This window comes from Monopterus albus, unplaced genomic scaffold (genome assembly GCF_001952655.1).
Source record: "Monopterus albus unplaced genomic scaffold, M_albus_1.0 scaffold528.1, whole genome shotgun sequence".
Classification (NCBI taxonomy): domain Eukaryota; kingdom Metazoa; phylum Chordata; class Actinopteri; order Synbranchiformes; family Synbranchidae; genus Monopterus; species Monopterus albus.
This window is the reverse complement of record NW_018128408.1, coordinates 76,219-97,825: the sequence shown is the minus strand read 5'-3', so window position 1 is coordinate 97,825 and position 21,607 is coordinate 76,219. Positions and strand designations below refer to the sequence as shown.

The window sequence follows — 21,607 nt, the reverse complement described above, 5'->3', positions numbered from 1 at the left end:
GGGGGTTTAGTGTATTGCCCAAGAACACTTCAACAGGTGGACTGGAGGCACCGAGATTCGAATCTCCAACACTCCAACCTGGAGACGACTGCTCTACCCACTGAACCACAGTCACCCTAGCTGTGAAAATACTCATATACTTGTGACTTGTGAGTACAGAGATGTTTTCCGTGGAAGGAAAGGATAGGAAGAAAAATGTGGCCCCTTTCAAGCATTATTAAAACCACTGGTGTCACTGGAGTTTGCTGCACAATGCTCTCAGTGGTTTACATTACTCTTAAGGTAAAATCAGATGTCAACAAGATGATACACTGATGATGAGATGATACACTGACAACTTTTAATACAATCACAACAATTAATACATGTACTCTTAAGAAATATTGGATCTTTTGGCCTCAAAAATTACTTTTGATAAATCAAAACTCTCATAAATGACAAATATGGTCATTCTTTGTTCTACTTCTCTGTTGAGGTAAAATTCAGAGGTCAAAGTTCACCTTGTGTGCCCTGTGGTTTGCAGCTGTCTGCTGGTGAATGCAAGCTGCAGTACCCACCTCCCTGCCAGCAGAGGCACCAGAACAACTTACTGCAGGATAAATTAGACCTCACACAAGCTGTGTCCATCACACAGTCCTGCCAGTCACAGCTCAGTATTCTGCTCTCCTGACATCCTGAAGCAACATAGCTAAAGTTTCCTCTTTTGTTGTCTTGTGGTTTTAGAGCACGTTGATCTGAACATTGTGTGTGTGTGTGTGTTTAGGACCACTGGCAGGAGCAGTCAGTCGGCTCCTGGATGGTGTAGCTGACCCAGGTTGCATTGCCGCTGCAGTAGAGTTGCACAGAGCGCCTCTGCAGGCCCGTCTCCCTGCAGCACTTGCAGAAGCGAGCGTACGTGTTGATGTTGTAGTTATAGATGCTGGCGGACGGACACTTCCCATCACATGACACAATGTTCACCTGCAGGACACACAGAGAGTTGAATACAGAAGACAGCAGGTCTGGAAAGGACCTGGTGAATTCAAGTAGGGAGGTGGATGAATTCCTGTCAGAAAGCCAATGCATGTTCTTTTTTAGTATTTTATATCAAACAGTGCAGTACATTTAAAGTTTCAGTCACTGCAGAGTAAAAACCAAAAGTGATATGGTGAAGTCATGATGAATAAAGGAGCCAAGAAGCTGCTTTTGTGTCTGTGGCCCCAGGAGGACAGAGCTCAGTTCACAGCCCGAGTTCATGTTGTGAATGTTTGTGTTCACTGAACACGTGAAATACTGCTGATATTTCCACTTCATGGTAACAGTACTAGAATTAACAGGCTGCTGCACCGGATGCATCATGATCCGACTGACAATATTTTTCTGTGTTCATTTTGCAAAACCAATGGTGCATGGATTTGCAATTTAGACAATGAGACCACAGCATTACAATTAAACTTGGTTACATTTTCTGTCACTGTCATATTCCTCAGGGTCATTGTTACTGTCAATATGAATGTAATCATGCTGTGTATACTGAGCAACAGTCACCGACATGTTCTGGTTCCACCTTCTTTAATGTTGATGCTTTTCTTTGTCAGACATGAGAATCAGTTGATTCTCTGTGGATCTGTTGGTTGGACACAATGAGACATTTGAAGACACCCCACCTTTGGCTCTGGAGAGTCACAGTGGGACTTTTTCCCCAGTGTCTGACATTCTGGGGATAAACAGATCAATCAGATCATCAGGATGATGATCAGCTGATTGATCAGTGACCCTGATGGTTGTGTCTCCACTCAGTCAGTCATGAGTCTCCTCTCACCTGTGCCCATCTGTAGGTTCAAGTATTTGTAACTGTGAAACTCTCCATGTTATATATTTATAGTTGTTTGAGTATTAAACACTTGTCCTTTAAGGCTTAAGATGTGCTTAATAGTTTGTTCCAACATGGTTCAAGGTTAGGGTTAAGTTAGGGTTAGTCTTCAGGAAATGAACGTAAGTCAATGTAAAATCCCCACGAGGAATGAAAACACGTGTGTGGTGTGTTTAGGTGGACGTGACCTGGTTCTACATGAACTGCCTGGCAGACACGTGCGCGTGCAGCCGTGGAGGTGACTGTGAGTGCTTCTGCACCAGTGTGGCGGCGTACGCCCAACGCTGCTGCCACCAGGGTGTTCCTGTCGACTGGCGCTCCCCCTCTCTATGCCGTAAGTCAGAGCTCAGGGAGTTGGCTTCTTTTTTTAAGAGATCATTTAAATCTGGAGCTGGTAACATGTAACAGTAATCATTAACCTTTAATAAAATACTGTTTGCCTCATTGAAAAGTGAAACCTAATTGTTTTGATTAGGAAGCACTTTGTTATTTTTAACAACGTTCTTTGCTTCTCTCTGCAGCATATGATTGTGAATTCTACAATAAAGGTATGACAGTCTTTTCACTGACTATTAAACTACATCACACACGCAGACACACACTCACTTACACGAGTGGATCTACAAATGAAGCATACTGCTCAACAATATAATGATGCTTTCTTGTTCCCACTGAAGTGCTGCTATCTGTGTTCCTTATATCTAAAGGAATATTTACATATCACAAACAGTTTTTAAAAAGTGGCTGAACTGGAAGTCACATCCGTCTAACAGCCTTCTGAGAAAGCTGATACTCTACTTGACTATATGCTAAATGCTCACAGTGTAACTGTCTAGAAATGAATGGAAACCAAAGGTGAAACTGCTGCAACAACTAATCAAAAAATTCAAAACCAGCTAAAGCTGCATTAACACTCTGTAACACACATCACTGCTGCAGTGACATGGCTTCCTGTCTGCAGCGCTGGGTAAAGGCCCCTTCAGGCTCATCACCTTCAGGGATCGGACGGCGTTGGTGGCAGCTGGCAGATCCAGTGGCTCTGTGTTCCTGCAGCGGGACGACCTCACCACCAGCACCGCTGCCACCGCCGGCATCCTGACAGAGTTCATGATGACGCCGGGCCTCAGCAGAGGCCGACCACATGGTCAGTTCATTTTCTTATGGTTAACTTTATTCACAGTGACTCTGACATTATTTATTCCTTCTGTGCAGCACCCTCTCTCCCCTCCCTACAGACTTCTCCTTCATTTTTTATTTGGAAAATATTTTATTTTGTTTTTCAACTATCAGGAGTCAATGCTGTTTGTCTGGTTATGAGCTCCTGCAAACTGTAAAAAGGGCCCAAAACAGTGCTTAAATATTGTCTAATGATTGACCTTAAAAGAACCTGTTATAGATTCACTGATTTTTGCCTCAGCTTGTTCCCTTAGTGGACAGACACATGCTGAAGGAATGACAGCGGTGGAGATTTGTTTATGTTGCCATACGAGTGTATTAAAAAGATTTTTTTCTGTATTTCTTGACAAGTTGTGGTTTAAAGTCTGAGGCAGGATGTTGTCATGAAGAATGTTTCTCATCCTCGTCACATTAAAAGGGATTTTACGGAAGAGGATTCAGGCCACTACGCAAAATTTATTTGAGTTCTGACTTTATTCTCTGAAACTGAAGTCAGAATTCTGAGAAAAAAGTCAGAGCTCAAATAAATTTTGTGCAGTGGCCCTGATCCCCTCTCATGGAGTTTCACATTGTACAATGAGAAATTGCCAAAAGATGATATAATAAGATGATAGTGGCTCGGTGTCGAATTGATAGAACGCAGAGCTGTGCTGAGACAGGTCAGCGCTGTAAACACTAAAAGGTGTAGACATCCACCTGCTCCCTGTTTCCTTTTCTGGCTGCTCCTCCCTACTGTCTCCCTTTGTTTTTGTCTATACAGACACATCACGTGTTTCCTTTGAGGCTGCTGATAGACCAAACTACTTCCTGTACGTGAGCCCTAGCGGCCAGGTGAGGCTGGCCAAATGGGAGCAGAGCAAGGCATTCTGGGACCGAGCCACCTTTGTCCTCCGCAGGAACACCTGGATCCCTGGCTACGACTCGCTGGAGTCCCACGCAAAGCCTAGCTTCTTCCTGCACGCCACACCGCCTCGCCTCCACCTTCTTAAATACAGACACACTGACAGCTTTCGCAAGGCTACGCTGTTCAGACTGACAGGTCAGCAGCACTGACATGGCCGACAAGCAGTGAACACACCACGCACCTGTCACCAAAAGTCAGTTAGTCCGTGAACATATCAGAACCAATTTAAATTCAAATTTTGTTGATAAATGTCAGCAATTCAGACTGTTTGTAGGGTGGTAGTTTATTAGCACTGTATCAGATCTGCTTTGAATCATTTATGAAGGTAGGATATGAAAAATGCTTTAATAAGTAACTAAGTAAGATAAGTAAGGTAGTTCATTTTCACAACCTGTAGTTCCACACAGTGTTTTAAAGTGCGTTTTTCATTAGGCCACAGCCCAGAAGCTGTGCCGGGTCCTCGGTGCCAGTGGAGGTACGATGCCTGCATCAGCCCCTGCTTCAAGACCTGCAGCGACCCGTCGGCCGAAGCCTGTGTCACCATCCCACAGTGAGACCTTCCTCCCTGCTCACAGCTGCAGTCTAGAAAACCTGCAGAAATTCAGTGAAACATTGTGAAAACATGGAACACATGTTTAAGATGATTGAGACCTAAATGATCTGTAACAAGTGACCACATGATTTGGGCAGAGAAGTCTGAGTAAAACAAAGCTGCAAAAACTCTTTTCTACAGCCATATTGTATGTTGCTCTGTGTACAGGGTGGAGGGCTGCCTTCCTGTCTGCCCCCTACACATGGTCCTGGATGAAGTCACCCTCCACTGTGTCTATGTTGAAGACTGTAAGTGTGACTTCAGTGTTTGCATCAGATATTAAACTGAATGAACTGGTATCTGATGGTCCATGAAGACAGAGGAAGCAGTTTATGCTCTGTCTAACTGAGCACATCTCTAACTCAGACTTTATTGTTTGGTTTCAGGTATTAAGGCCCCAGTTTCTGTGCAGCCTGTAACACCGTCCACTATTCAGCTGACATCTACAGCTGCCACTTCTGCATCTACCACCCACCTCAAGACCACAATCACAACTAAACCGCCCTCGCCTCCAGATTCTGGTATTACCACTAACATCACCGCCACTATTCATGCTGTGATCACACAGACCAGCTCCTCTGAGGCACCCCCCGGCTCTGACGAGCCAACCAGACCAGTTACCATGTCTCCTTCTGCAGCTCCTAAACTTTCCACAACTGCAGGACTCCCACCTTCTCCAACACCGCCCCCTGCTGTCCAGCCAGAGGTGGTGGAGCCAGTGACAGTGACTGAAATCCCGCCTACCACGGTAACAGGTACAGCAGTGCAGACGACCGTGACTCTGAGCTCTGCTGTCAGCCCCGTCAGCCCCAGCACGTCTAGCACCACCAGTGGTCCTTCTGCCATCACGACTCTGCTCTGGACCACCTCCTCCTCCGAGCTCACAGCCACCCTGAAGCCAACTTCAACCCCAGCACAGACCACCAGATCTGTCGAGGACTCAGCTGCCATCAGTACCCCTCCTCCTCCGATTGTAGCAGCTTCCAGTCCTACTCTGGTCTCAGAGTCGTCTGTAGTTACAGACAGGACTACTATTCCCAGTACAGCTGCACACATAGACACCAGCACAAAGGCCGTAACAGTGGAGAGACTTCCCCCAACAACAGCTACACCCAGCCCTCCTGGTTTAATGAGCACGGCACTCACAACCTCTCCACCTTTCCCCACCCTGCCTATTGAAACAGAAACAGCGGCTTTGCCCACACTCACTTCAGAAAAGACCACAGAGTCCGTGACACCAGTTGCACCTTTCACCACCACTAAAACACCATACATAAGCACAGAGACAACATCTCCACCAGTTACCACAGAGAAGATTCACTATGCCACTCCTTATGAACTGACAGCCTTCACTACGATCGTTCCTGAGTTACCAACATCAACCCCAGACCATGTTGAACCAACTACAGCTCGACCATCTGTTGCTGCCTCAGCTGCTACGGACTGGAGAACACCAACAAAGACCGTGACCGCACATGAATCTGTGTCTAAAATACTTGTTGCTACCACAACAACAGCTGTACCTCAGAAGATTACAGACACCACAACTTCTCCTGTGCCCACCTCCACAGCCTATACTGAGAGAACCTCCTGGTCTGCTTCCGTCCCAATAACAGAGAAAACAACTCTGAGTTCTCCAGACGTTCCAGAAGTGTCCACAGGTCCTACTGTCACAGCAAAACTGACTGTACTGCCAGAGTTTCCTACACAAACCATGGCTGTACCACTGTCACCAACTACCAAGACTTCCACCCATCCTGCCTCTACCATGCAGACCTCCGAGCCTTGGCATCCTCCCCATCGAGAGACCTCCACCACCCCTGTCTCCAGCCCTGCAGGGAAGCCTGCACCAGAGGTCACTTCTGAAACTGTCGTCCATGTGGTCACATCCATTGAAACTACAGAAGTTCCTCGTCTTCCAGTAAGAACAACAAAGCTTGTTGTCACCTCTGTGACATCAGCTGCTACAGCCACCACTGCCCAAACTACAAGGCTTCCTGAAATCTCGCCTGCAGAAAATGGAGCCACCACTCCAAGGAAGCTGGACACACTGCCACCCACACCTGGTGCTCCTGAGACACCTCTCACCATGGCCCATACAACAGCTCCACCAGGTGTTACCACAACGCTCAGACCTGTCATCATGCAGCTGATTACACAGACAACACATCCGGCAACAGGCAGAGTGGTGGTGTCAACAAGAGCTACGTCCAAAAACGCTCTATCTACTCTGCACACAACCACTTCTCCAGCTCCTAGACCAACAACTTTCCCAGACAAGGCCACCACTAGGCTGGTATCCACTGCAAGAGCTACACCTGCAACAACTAGTACAACCATCACACGAACCACGACCCTCAGGGTGACACCCAGGATTCCTGTGACGACAAGAGTTACCCCGAGGATCACAACTGAGAGGTCAACCCTCAGACCAGTCACTGCAAGGGTTACCGTAGCAACAAGGCCTCCAGCTATGACCACCAGATCAACCACTCTCGGCCCTCCAACTCTCACATCAAGCCCTGGCACAGCAACCATGTCAGTGCCATCTACAACCATCGCAACATCTGCCCAGTGGGTCACTACAGCGAGCACGGCCAAACGTGCCGACACAGCAGTTCCCAGCCTAACCACCGTGACCACACCAGTTCCAGTTCCTACTCTAACAACAGTCACAGCATCCACTGCTGCACCCACAACAACCACCGGAGAGTTAGCCACATCTGAAAAACCTCTGACATCCAAAGAGAATGATGTGTTACCATCTACGTCCCAACCAGTGACACGTCCACCTGATATGGTGGTGTCCACCCAAGAGCTCAGTCTTCCCACTCCCACTACGTCTTCGCTCCCTGGAACCACTGTGGTCCAAACTACTGCAGCAGACAGAGTGGGTCGCACCAGTCCAGGTATGACACCTTCTGCACCAGAGTATCCCTTCACACCAGTGGGAACGACCAGTCACCCTGCAGAGGGGGCATCGTCCATGGCTGTACCGCCTGCAAGGATGTGCACGGTGAGTTTCAGTCTTGCTGAAATGATGAGTTCTATAATGACTTGATTTCCAGGTTCTTCCCTTTTGACTGATTTATATTAAAATGTGGACCCAAAAAATTCAAAAAGGTGCATTTTCAAAGCTAAATTTCAAAATAAAAGCACTGGCCACACCTTGTTAACATGCATAGCAGCAGCCATGGTTTAACTTCTCCTTCTGTTCTTCCTGGACAGTGTATATACAGAAATACAAGCTGGAATTTCAACCATTTTTTGTGATAAAATGTTTGAAACTCACTTATTAGATTTTTCCAGAGTATCCACGGCCCTCTTGACCAGATGGGCACTTTGGTCATAAAAATAAAACTTCTTGGGAAATGCACCGTATATGACCACAGCATGTGTCTGAAGTAGGTCACAGGATACGGTCAAAAGATCCAGAAAAAACTGTGGTTCAGAACATTCAGTCACAGATGGGTATTCCTGAGGACTAGCATGAATCTTTGTCTGTCTGTTCTGAGTAAAATCAGCCCCATGACTCAGTAAATATTAGTTTTCTAAATTTCTGTTTTGATTTTCTTGCTGCTGCATTTTCAGTTTTTATTTTTGTTTCCATTCAGCCTCCGTATGCAGAGATTGTCGATGAATGCACAAAGTACATTTGTGTCAACAACCAGCTCGTCCTCTTCAACAAATCACAGAGCTGCCCCTTCGCCTCTGTGCCTCCGCACTGTGGCCTGCTTGGCTTCGCCATCCTGCTCAGTGGAGACAAGTGCTGCCCTCAGTGGGACTGCCCATGTGAGGAAAATACAAAAAATAAAGTACAGATGTTCTATCTATGACTCTACAGTGTGGGGGCTCTTCAGTACCTTTGACCTGCCTTTAATCTGACTGCACTGAATGATGACAAACCAGCTCTTGTTTTAAAATTCCTCCAAACCACCTGTGTCTCCCACAGATGCTTGGTTGTGTCAGGTTATCGTCTTTGGCTGCTTTCAGCTTGTCATCTCTCCCTGATGTTCCAGGTCGCTGCTCAGTGTTTCCAGACTTGAATGTAATCACGTTTGATGGGAACAGCGTTGCCATCTACAAGGCTGCCTCATACATAGTGACCAAACTACCCAATGAGACCATCAGTGTCCTAGTCCAGGAGTGTCCTGCCGACTCGGAGTCACCTGTAAGTCAATACCACACTTGTCATGTTCTCTTAAAATTTGCTTTTACCTGATTATCTTCTCCCTTTCTCAAGCTCCTCTGGAATTTCACCAACCTGTGTCTGGTGTTGCTCAACATTACACACAATTCCAACCACATCGTCATCAACAGGCTGCAGAGGAAGGTAAGAGGAGCTGCCTGCTTGTCCTGCAGTAGTGTCAGATGAGCGATCACTTTGACAGCATGAACTTATTGTTTCCAGCTCTACATCAATTCGCGGTATGCCAGACCTCGGTTCAGGAGGTATGGCTTTGAAGTTTACGATACAGGCAACATGTACCTGGTTCGTAGCCCGGCTGGTCTGAAGCTGCAGTGGTACCACAGCACTGGCATGATGGTGATCGACACCGACAGCTCTGGCAACAAGCCTCCCACTATGGGCCTCTGTGGTAAGAGCCGGAATTTGTCCTGCAGTAGAGCTGCATGTACACTTTTCATTGTGCTCTTTAGAACAACTGTCCTGCCTTCATGGTCTAGTTTTACACACAGTTTCTTCTTACAGAAGTGATCTCACAGACGGGAGTCACTAAAATGCAGCGCTTGCAATTGCAGTGATTGTTCCAGTCATTTCCTGTATGAACCATGAGCAGAAAAAGTGTTGAGGGTTTGCATTTATTTAATCAATATGAATCAGCACAGAAACAAAAGCTGCACAGAGGCCTTGTTGTAGGTTTCCATCATTCTTTGACCAGTATGACCATGATGTCATCTAAGCAGTATTAAAAATGGCTTATAACATATTAAATTAAATTTGTGAACCATCACATTAAGCAGTGACAGCAGCTCCATATGGGACCATCTGCCACATACATAGGCTGCGACTGAGCTGTGTGACTCTGTGACCCCCCACACCCCCACACCCACCTTAGGCTTCTGCGATGGAGACCAAGCCAATGACCTGACTCTGGCCAACGGCACCACACTGGGTGTAAGTGAGGATCCAGCTCTGTTCATTGACAGCTGGCAGGTTCCCAACACCACCGGCTACGTCAGCCACAACCGCCTTCAACTGCTCCACCAGTGACTGCTCAAGCTGCCTGCTCATGCTGCAGAACCAAGTCTTCTCCCCCTGCCACGATTTCGTACGTTAACCCTCTGTGAACTCGTCTCCAGGTTTCTTGTATGTCAGAAATTCTGAGATAAACCCAGGCTCTGTGAGAAACCCTGTACGGCTACTGTTCACCTTGTTTCTTGGTAGACTGAAAATGCAATATGAATCAAAATCCTACTAATGTATTTAATTTATCAGCAGTTTTCTGCCATTCTTGCTCATTCACTTGTTTCTAAATAAATACCAGAATAAGATTTTAGACCTTAGAAAGCCAAGCATGGATGACATGTGGTGATAATAATAATTTTAATGAATAGCTCTGAATAAACTTAATCAGACTGTCTCCTGTCTTCAGGTCCCACCCCGCACATTCTGTGAAGTGTGGGTACAAGATGCGGAGTACGTCAATAACCAGTGTGTGGCCCTGGCTGCCTACGTGGCTTCATGCCACAAATTCAATATCTGCATTGAGTGGAGGAGTCCAGCTTACTGCCGTAAGATTTCTGACTGTTGGTAAAACATTCAAATGCTTTAACCTTGAATCGTTCAACTTTTTAAAAAAATCAGCAGAACAAGGCAAGAACTGCTGCTGCACCAGAGTGGGCTGCCTGTCCAAAGCGCTGGCTCAGCATCTCACCTGGAAATGTCAGAAGCTGCTTTAGGTTCTAAAACCATTTTCCACTAGTAGACCACCATGCATTGTGGTCTGTAACCACGCTTGTAGTTTTACTGAAGGAATCATCTATTTTATTTTTAAACAATTAATTTTTGTTTGTGAATAATCAAACTCTTGCACCCATCCATCAGTTATCTATACTGCTTATTCCTGATTGGGGTCAATCCTAGCTGACACTGGGTGAGAGGCGGGGTCCACCCTGGACAGGACGCCAGTCTGTCACAGGGCTGACACTAAGAGACAGACAGCCACACTCACTCCTACAGGGAAAGAAAATGTAGAAAAGTCAAGGTGACTTTCAGGATTAAACCAGTGCCCATTTGGTCTATCGACCTCACAGCAGTGGTCTTCAGGTTACTTCTTGGACAGAATGATGGTCCCTGGCTCACAAGGTTGAAAACCTTGACTAAAGCCAGTAACAATGGCTCTGTTCTATGTGTAAGTCATGACAGTGGGTCAACATGCACAGATCCTGGAATTGAAGCAGCTAAACAGAATTCAGTCATCACTTCTGTTATTACTGACATCTGTGGTTTTCCTTCTCTAACATGTCAAAATGTCTACTGTGAAAAAGTTCTCTTTGTTGCCCCAGCGTAGTGTAGTTACACACAGGCCAACAGCACTTAGACTGTTCCATGTCACTAATGAACCCATTTGGGCATTTAAGTTATTTTGCCTGATTAGACGTCTTCTCAGGACGGTGTGGGCCATTGTTTGGAAATGTTGTGACCAGCGTGGCTGTGCATAGCTTCCATTTTCATCCAAGCAACACCATCCATGATTTTTTTCTAGACTCCATTCAGCAGAATCCAGAAGTATTAATTCCAGTGAGTTTGAGGCACTGACATGTTTTGTCTCTTCCTGCAGCCTTCGTGTGTCCCGGCAGTCTGCGGTATCAGGCCTGTCTGCCGGCCTGCACGTCTCAGTCCTGCCCCAACCAGGACTTTGACTCAGATCCAGACCAGTGTTCAAGCCTGACTGAGGGCTGTGTGTGTCCTGAGGGAACACTCCTCCACCGGTTGTACTCGTCCCTCTGTATCTCCCCTGAGAAGTGTGGTAAGACCAGTTTTACAGCACTGGATAGACCATCCGCTGCAGGACTTCTGGCTCCTATGGTTTCTGAACATAGTTATTTGCAACTCTGGCTGGATGTATAGGCTCATTATCAGGCTGAAAGATAAGTTTAAGAATGATCCAGGCTCCTGTTGCTCTGTGGTGCAATGTAAACATCTACCGACTTTGCAGTGCTGTACCTTGATTGTACATTTTTAGTCAGTGCTTTAAAATTTTTTTTATTACCACAAAGGTTCATAAGTATTTTGAGATCCGGAGAGCTTGAATAGCAGACTCATGAAACTGTAAAGCCACCAACTAGTGTTGCAGAATCAAAGGCTTTGTACAAAACCTGTTCATAATGTTGTCAGCCTTAGTGACTGAAGTCTGCTTCAGTGTTGTCAGTGAACTCAAAGTCATGGCTGTATTTGTGCATGGGTGTGTGTGTGTGTGTGTCTGTGCAGCCTGCACTGACAGCTCCGGTGTTCCTCGTGCACATGGTGAAGTGTGGAAAGCCTCGAGGGACGCCTGCTGCATGTACCGCTGCAACAACGACACCATCGCCCCCGTGGAGTACAACTGCTCCAACATGCCAGTGCCTGTGTGCCGTCGAGCGGCGGAAGTGATGATCAGCCTGGTCGACGACGCTAGCTGCTGCCCACAGAAAGTCTGCGGTGAGGCCACAGGGCGCCCCAGAATGTTCTGTGCTTCAGCCTGAAATATGCCAGAGAACAGTATCTGAACCAGCAAGTCTTCAAGTCTGAGGCTCATTTCATGGTAATGAGATGATATCATTTCTGACTCTGCAGTGTGTAACCAGAGCCTGTGTGACCTGCTCCCTCCTGAATGTAAATATGGGGAGAAGCCGGTGTCGTACTACAGACACGACTCCTGCTGTCCACACTACGTGTGTGGTGAGTTCCCATCTGAACAGTTTACTCTCACGCTCTGACCAAAAAACTTTTTATCTGATAACTGCTTTGTTCTGCACCGTCTGATGGCTGTTACTAACACATTTAGTAATACCACTATAACTACACCTGTGCAGAAGCCTGTTTAGTAACTGTGTTGACTGGTTACTAAACTCTCCATTCACAGGAAAGAACGCAGACATGAAACTAGTGCTGCGCTTCTCAACTAACTCTCAGCAAGAAAACAAAACATATTTTCCCAAATGTGGAAGTGCACCATGAATGTTTTTGTTTCTGTGAGTTACAGAGTGTGATCCCGAGTTCTGTGAGTCAGACGTTCCCACCTGCAGAGAGGACCAGACTCTGATCGCCACCAGAGCCGATGGCAGCTGCTGCCTGGCCCACATCTGCAGTCAGTCCAAACACACACATACTGTGCAGAAATGTTTTAGGCACTAAAAATAACATGAGGATGCTTTTAAAAATAATACCAGGATTAGTTTTATTAACTAATTAACTTCATGCATAGTTCTTCTGTGGATTCAGGCTGTCCTGACCCCAGACTGATTCTATGATGTTGGGATCGGGGCTCTGGGGGGTAGGGGCAGACCATCTGCTGCAGGACTCCTGGTTCTTCTAGTTTCTGAACAAAGTTCTTTTGGACTCTTGCTGCCGGTTTAGGCTCAGTGACAGACTGCACAATGAACCCGAGTCTGATGAGGCACCTAGATAAGAATCAAGACATCTAAAGTAGCTCAGTACTGTATCAAATCAGCATTGGTCTTGTCACATTCACTGAATTATCAGCAGTTTAACCTCCAGCGTGATGAATGAAGTGCTTGTGTCCTGCAGCGTGCTCTTCCTGTCCGGAGACGCCGCCTCTGTGCCAGGATGGCGAGGTGCTGACAGTCGACAGCAACACCACCGACCGCTGCTGTCCCGCCTACCACTGTGGTCAGACTGCACACACTTGTCTTAATTATTTTTAGCTGAGTCCTCTGTCTGGTTAAATCCAGCTTACACCCTCTTAACAAAATAGTAGCTGCCACCTGTGTTTTGTTTGGTCACTTATTAAAATTTATAATTTTGCAATATTTGTATTCTACTTGAGTATTTTCATTTTCTGATGCTAATACTAATACAGAGGCAAATCTTGTACTTTTTACTGCACTACATGTATTTGATAACTTTAGTTCCTTTTCAGAATCAGGTAAGGTAGTTAACATCTGCTCCACCTTTATCAGCTGCAGCATTGAAGTGATTAAAGCAGTAACGCATCAGTCACTATGACCCAGTAATGTCATAGGCATTATTGAGAAATGTGCCATACTGCATAATAAGAACTTCTACTTTTGATACTTTAAAGTATATTTTGATGCTAATGTTGATGTTAAGTAAACAATTTGAGCACTTCTTCCACTATTGCTAGAAAACATTAAAGGCAGTATTTGTATTTGAGAGCAAAATAAATATATATACTGTATAATCAGCCAACATTTGTAATTTAAATACACAACATACACATTATGTTTGGTTCTTACAAATTCTTACCAAATTTAGTTAATAAAAAAAATTAATAAAACATATTAAATAATGCATATGTAAAAAGTGAGACATTAGCACTTTAAAAGTAAACTTGTAATGAAGACACAGTTTCTAAATGAGTGTGGCATTAGTACACTTAGGTATAACTACAGTATGCCCATATCCAAACAGCTGTGATTAGTTTAAATAAACCAGTACTAATACTATCTACCCAGCTCTGAGCACATACATGACTGGTGTGTTTTTGGTGTGTGTGCAGTGTGTGAGCCCTACAGGTGTCCTCGGGTCAGCTGTCCTGTTGGGATGTCGGTGGTGTCGGTGTCCAGTCCTGGTCATTGCTGTCCCAACCAAACCTGTGGTACGACTTGCAGTACAGCTGACAGTTAGTGATGTGTTCAGTGTTTTACCCTGAAAAGGTATAACAAGTTTAAATCAGGTTTTACTGCAGTCTGAATTTATGATGCAATATATTTATGATGATACAGATTTTTATTTGGTCGCTGTTGTCTCGTAAAGCTCTCAAACATAACTGAAATGTGCAGGTAATGATCATTCACAGTATGTTTTTTGTTACCAGAGTGTTCCTGTGAGAAGATTGCTTCCCCAAAATGTGGCCTGGTATGTCCTGACTTTTCATATTCGCTCTGTCTCTCTGGACCTCTAATGGTGTGTTTACAGTTGAAGTCAGAAGCTTACATACACCTTAAACAAATACAGCTGAGTTTCTCACAACTCCTGACATTTAATCCTATAAACATTGCTTGTCTTTGGTCAGTTAGTGTCACTGCTTTATTTTAAGAATGTCAGAATAATAGTAGAGTAAAAAGATTTATTTCAGCTTTTATTTCTTCCATCTCATTCCCATTGGGTCAGATGTTTACATACACTCAGCATTTGGTAGCGTTGCTTTTAAATGGTTTAACTTGGGTAAAACCATTTGTGATGCCTTCCACAGGCTTCTTGCAATAAGCTGCTGGAGTTTCAGCCCGTTCCTCCTGACAGAACTGGTGGAATTAGGTCTGGTTTGGAGGTGTCCTTGTTCGCACACGCTTTTTCTGTTCTGCCCACAAACTTCCTATAGGACTGAGGTCAGGGCCTTGTGATGGCCATTTCAGTACCTTGACTTTGTTGTCCTGAAGCCGTGTTGCCACAGCTTTGGAAATCTGCTTGGTGTCATTGTCCAGTTGGAAGACCCATTGTGACCAAGCTTTAAAGTCATGACTGATGTTCTGAGATGTTGCTTCAGTATATCCACATAATCTTCTTTCCTCATGATGCCATATATTTAGTGAGGTGCCCCAGTTCCTCCTGCAGCAAAGCCCCCCACAACGTGATGCCGCCTCCTCCATGCTTCATGGTTGGGATGGTGTTCTTCAGTTTGTGGGCCTCCCCCTTCCCCCCAACGTAACGATGGTCATTATGGCCAAACGGTTCAGTTTTTGTTTTATCGACTAGAGGACATTTGCCCAGAAAGTCAGATCTTCATCCCCATGTGCAGCAAACCAAATTTGAAGGTAGGCCTTAAAATCCATCCACAGCCGCAACTACTATGGACCTGAATTATGTCAGTTAGCCAATCAGAAGCTTCTAAAGCCATGACATCATTTCCTGGAATTGTCCAAGCTGTTTAAAGGCCCAGTCGACTGGGTGTATGTAAACATCTGACCCACTGCAGCTGTGAACTATAAGTGAAATCATCAATCTGTAAACAACTGCTACATAAAGTACATGTCCTAACCAAGTTGCCAAAAAGAGAGTCTGTTAACATGACATTTGTGGAGGTGTTAAGAAAAATCAGTTTTAATGACTTCAACTGCTTATGGTAAATATAACGGTGTGTTTGACAGCATATGTCTTTAGAGCTCACTTTTGTTAAATGATTTACTTTTCGCTCGGTGAAAACTGTTTTGTGCCAGTTTTCATGTTTGAAAAGGATACATGGCATGTGTGAGCTGACAAAGCTTTCAATTCTTTACCCATTTCTTAAACAACATAATGCACTAAAAATGCTAGCGGGCTAACAGCAAAGCTTTTGAGATACCACCGGACAATGCAGCATAAAACTGACTCCATGTACTATATGTGTTGGGTTTTCTATGAAAATAAAAGTATTTTTCTCTGAGTTTCCTCTTTGACACTCGCTCTCAGTGTTTCAGTAAATGAGCTGTGTATGTGACCTGGGTTCGGTTCTCATTGCTCTGTGCAGGGAGAGGCTGCGCAGCTGGACCGGGCCTTCCTGTCTGACCCACAGAACCAGTGTGCCTGCAAAAGATACAAGTGTGGTGAGTGCTGCTGAGAAGGGGGACTGGTTCATGTCCTGCAGCAGCTACTGCACATTGTTTTACCATCAAAAACAATATGCTTGCTCACTTGACAGATTCAGATTTTATTTTCCACAAGGCAAGGTGCTTCACTTTTGAAAGAAACACTTCACACAAGCAGAAATTTAAGACAAATGAAGTCTAAGTAATTTATGAGGCATAAGTCCACAACAAAGTCCAGTGGCTGACATGTTGCATACTGTGACCTCTGCTGTGTGTGTGTGTGTGTGTGTGTGTGTGCTTAGTGCGTGAGGCGGTGTGTGTGTTTGGCGAGCAGGGGGTGCTGCGGCCGGGTCAGACCCTGGTGGAGCATGGAGATGATGGCTTGCCTCGACCCTGCGAGCGGCTTCCACCTGTTCCGCACCATTAGCATCAACTGCTCCGCCCACTGCCAGCCAGTAAGACCACAACACACTCACACACCAGTACACACAACAAACGACCCTGGTGAAATGTGCTTCAACAGCTTTTAGTCTGTTTGGTCTTTTTTCTGTACTTGATCCTTGTCCTCATTGGGTCCAGCTTCTTCTTCTTCTGTAAAAATATATGAATTTAGAAAAGAAACTAAATCCAAACACAGGTAAAATCAAACCCACTGTACAGACAATAAAGATTTTATGTTTCAACCAGGTGGTAGTGCTTTATTGATTATAAGTAGTCAGGTTTTTTTTAAACAGAAGTGTGATAATTTCACAGTTTCTGACTTGTCAGATATGAATAGTTTCTGGTTTTCTTGGTCATTTTTAAATTGCAAATTGTACTTAATTCATCAGCTGAACAGAATGAATGTCTTATTTACATCAAATAATTGGCAGGACTTGGGAAGATAAAAACCACAGAAATGAAAAAGTCTTAAATTATAGTTAATAAAGGTCATTAGAAAAACTAAAGGGTATTTTTCTTACTTCAGATTTTCTGTGTTTGGTTTTGTTTAACAAGACTAATCCTGAGTGTTTGTGTTTCAGAACCAGGTTTACGTCCCTCCCAAGGACCAGTCGACCTGTTGCGGTGTTTGTAAGAATATTTCCTGCCTTTATGAACATGAGAATGGGACAACAGCTCTGTATAAGGTAGGAGATGGTTTTGATCAGAGCTGTGCACCTTCATAACAAATTATAATAACACAAACTGTGCAACACGGTCCCTCATTCAGCATTTCTGTCATCAGTGAAGTGTGCTTTGGGGTTTAAAATCACAAATCATCTACTACAGCACTAGCTGTAAGAAACAGAAACCCTCATAATTTTAACAACATTTAGTACATTTGCTTGTGACGATAGAAAAACACTACAAGCACAGCAGCATGGATGCTGACATCACTGTAGCTTTGTTTTTCATGTCCATAAAACTCACTAATGCAAGTCGTTTTTTCTGCCTTTCGTCTTTCTCACTGTGATCTCTTTTGTCTAAAAACATCTACCCATCTTCAATTTGACAGATTATTCAGTCTTGAATTAAGAAAAAGGTTTGTTAATGGAGTTTAAATTGTGAAAAATCAAATGCAGTTGGTATTAAAGAGAGGACTTTGAATCAGTAATACTCTTTGACCCCTAAACCTGTTTTCCTTTTCTTGCTGGTGCAGTTCAGTGTGGTTCACATTACTACATACAGCAGCTGATGTTGTTGAGGTTATTGGTGTGTTTTCAGCCAGGGAGGTCCTGGGTGTCAGACTGCATGAAGTTTGACTGCACAGACACTCTGTCCGGACCCACACTCGTCTCCTACTCCTTCAGCTGCCCCCCCTTCAACGAGACAGAGTGTATAAAGGTCAGCATGCAGCAACACACACACACAGTTGTAGGTCTATATATATATATATATGGATGTCATAAATGACCAAACCTGTCTGCTAGCATCTCTGTTAGCATGTTGATAGCCTGAGAAAAGGCACAGTTCTTGTCAGCTGTCCATTATCAAAAGGCAAAATTTCACACTCTATATTTGTAAGACTAATTATAAGAACATAATGCATTCGGTAGACCCTTACCTGAGCCTTACCCTCAACCCGATTTTAACCTGAACCTTAAAAATAGGTGCAAACCCTCAAACAGCTGTTTGAAGGTTTGGAAGGAGGTGAGGACTTTTCCCAGATGTCCTCACTCCCATGGTATAAAACTGGTTCTCACAATGCACAGCCATGCAAACAGAGGTGGAAAAAAGTCATATATGTGCAAGTCTTAGGTCTTAACCTTCAAGTCTCAAGCAAAGTCCCAAGTTACTGTGGTGAGAATCAAACAAGTCGAGTCCCTACTATAAGTCAAGTCACGAGTCAAGCCATAGAAAATTCTGCTGATCTGATAATGTTATGGGCATATCCCATATTTAAGTGAAATGTTCACAGACCTCCTCTGATTATTTTGCATTCATATAAACTAACCATTAGCTATTAAATAAAAAGTCCCCACAGTGTTAGGGTGTGAGTATTGTGTAAATTTGTTTCAGTTCCCACAACGTCAATAATATCAGGAAAACAGACACACTAAGGCACTTTCTGTTGTCTGCACTCAGATTGGAGGAACTGTCGTAACTTACATGGACGGATGCTGCAAAACCTGTGAGTATGTGATGTGAGCGTAGCAGCAGTTCTGTAGTTAGTGTAGAGCTGTAGGCTGCAGCTGACACTGAAGAGCACCTTCACCTGCTGCTCAACATGTTTCCAACATGTTTGCCCTTCAGTTTATCTGTTTCAGTCCAAAACCCTCACCGTCTGAATCGGTGTCTGGAACCCGGTTGCTGTTCTCCATTACGTTTGTCTGTTGTGTATTCAGATTAGAGACATCTGTTTGTGTGCTGTTCAGTGAATTCACGCATGGCCACAGATAAACTTTACAAAGTGCCACATGACTGAAGCACCTTTCACTGAAAAGCATCGGACAACATGCAAGTGGGTTTGTGGTTTATGTGCTGCAGCTTACCATCGTGTACCAATCCCACCAGGTACCGGATTCCCTCTGTTCCCATTTCCTGTTAGCCCCTTGACTCCCACAGTTAACACGAACTGTGAACGAGGTACCAAAACAACAAGGCTCGTCAGTGCCATTGTTGATATTCAACAATGTACTCCCTCCAAAACTGAATGAGAAACCACACAGGAAAACCAAGAATCTGACTACAACCTGTGCCCCTCTGCAGAACAGTCCTCTCAACTGCTGTCTCATTTCAGGTCTCAGTGGAAATAAGAAGAAAACCCAAAACAGGCGGCAGAATGAAATTTACTGTCTGTATTTGGACAATACATTCTTATCGATTCGCACAGCTTAAAATCTGATGGTGGTTTGTTTAAAAGATTTTTTAATAATGTTATCAAAGGTGTTAAAACAATGACACACCCTTAATCAAAGAAGGCGGGGAATCCTTTCTGTAGGCCAAAAATGATGTCACACTGGAGAGGACAGAATCACGTATTTATCCCTGCCCCTCCCTGTGGATCATGTTCATGTACACAACAGCTTCCCCCATTTAGCACTTTCTGGGCAGCGCATTGTTGATTGCCAACAATGTACTGTTGGTAGTGGCCCAGTAGTTGGGCTGAGACGTCTGCATGCATCAGTAGAAGCTCCTGTGGGTTGGTGTCGGGGGGCCTTTGCACCCATCATGTAGCTGCTGTAGAACATGTGCATGCTGAGCCACAGCTGCAGGGGATGCTGTGTGCAGGACTGAAGCTACTGTGTGAGGCGTCCCACCCTACTCATCAGTACTAATGATGAACAAACAGCTCTCCGTACATCTATGCACAAACTGCAGCAGCAGCAGCAGCAGTAGTAGAAGAAGTGCTCAAATCTTTTACTTAATTACTTAAGTACCTAATACTGCAGTTTTCAAATACTCGATCCTGCAGTTAGCATCCTACAGTATGTAAGTAAAAGTACAGTAGTACTATCAGCAAAAGTATTTATTGTGCAGTAACATGTCTTCTATGACTCATTATAGTCGGGTCATTTAGCCCAGAGTTTCTTTGATATTCTTTGATCTTGTAAAAATTTAGACCATTATTTGAATGAAACCATCTGAGATGTGTAGAAGGGAAGTTACTCTTTAGTGGAACCACTAACCACTTCTCAGTGACTAGGGTCCCCAACTAGACAAAACACTCTTGCGAAACTGGGCCCTTAGTGATGCCTGCAGTTTCCATAGCAAAGGCCTTTAAGGCTGATGGGTACTGTAATAATTAAAGCCATGTAATCTTAATGTTGAAAAGCCAAATTGCCACACATAGCAGCTTTAAGTCTGTGCTCTGTTGTTTTGTTTGCTTGTTTTTTTTTTTTTTATGCCAAAAGCCACAAAAGCAGAATATACTCAGAAATTAATTACATAAGTTAATCTTAAATATTATCGAAATATTACTGTTGTTAACTTTAACCAATTCTTATAAATACGTGGCTGACATTTGTAACAAGCCACAGTGCTTTAAAATCAGTTGTAAATTCAGTGCGTGGCGATGATTTTAATTGTGCATAGAGCTGCTGTCTTCAAACACTTACATGCATTAGGAGGCTTCCCTGTACCAACATGGCGGCCGCTATGAAAAGCAGCAGCTAATGAGGCATCTACGTGTTTACTGTATATCTGTTAGTGGCACAAAGGTGGGTGGACCCATTTCCCTTTAATTTGTAAGATGAAAAAGTTTAAAGCTATTTTATATAAGGCATGATGGAAGCTGTCATTTATTTATTTTCCTGTTAACACAAAACCTCATTCTGCCTCACTGGGAAGCTTCCTCCTTGTTGCTCTCTAAGAGTTAAGCTTTTGTTTTTGATTCCTCGGCTGTATTTCATCTCCTCCTTCATCAAACTCCACTAACAAGCAGCTTGAGACTTTGTGCATGATCCTCAGCTCTCCCTCTGGTTTCTTCTGTCATCCTCTTCTCCTGGAGTTGCTGTGTCTCTTCATTCAGCCGGGCAGATGTATGTTTTTTCCAGATAGGTCATGTTCACTTTGTTCCACTTGTTGTCACGTGAACAGGCAAAGAAGATGGAAAGTCGTGTCAGAAGGTGACAGTGAGGATGACCATCAGGAAGAGCGACTGCCGCAGCAACAGGCCGGTATGTTTTGTGTCTGCTGTGACATGCCATTACTATTTGAGGTAACCCTATATTGAGGTAAAGACAGCCAGTACTGCTTTATTTTACAGGTACGTGTTTTCTAGATCATTTTCCACTAATTTCGTGAAACATCTCCTGGTTTATTTTTTTGTATGGAAACAGAAACTTCACTTTTTCTATGTTTAGTGCTGTGCCCTGACAAAAAAATCTCAAGTTAACATTAAATAATACATGCACATATTTACAGTATACACATGTACAGTGGGTACGGAAAG

General features: G+C 44.2%; 1 protein-coding gene across 1 annotated transcript; it reads left to right on the top strand.

Annotated features, from left to right (window-relative positions):
* The first annotated feature begins 1,968 nt into the window (after window positions 1-1,968).
* Window positions 1,969-21,436, top strand: LOC109952989 (otogelin-like). The gene is given in 30 exon segments (XM_020588323.1): window positions 1,969-1,974; window positions 2,030-2,186; window positions 2,374-2,400; window positions 2,814-2,996; window positions 3,789-4,067; window positions 4,365-4,482; window positions 4,693-4,772; window positions 4,911-7,540; window positions 8,139-8,316; window positions 8,544-8,695; window positions 8,768-8,857; window positions 8,936-9,122; window positions 9,603-9,738; window positions 9,740-9,815; window positions 10,140-10,278; window positions 11,328-11,516; window positions 11,978-12,187; window positions 12,323-12,427; window positions 12,732-12,836; window positions 13,277-13,378; window positions 14,229-14,327; window positions 14,547-14,587; window positions 16,176-16,251; window positions 16,536-16,617; window positions 16,619-16,688; window positions 17,256-17,360; window positions 17,938-18,057; window positions 18,799-18,844; window positions 21,253-21,332; window positions 21,422-21,436. Coding segments are annotated over 30 exon segments (5,883 nt in total).
* The last annotated feature ends 171 nt before the right edge of the window (window positions 21,437-21,607 follow it).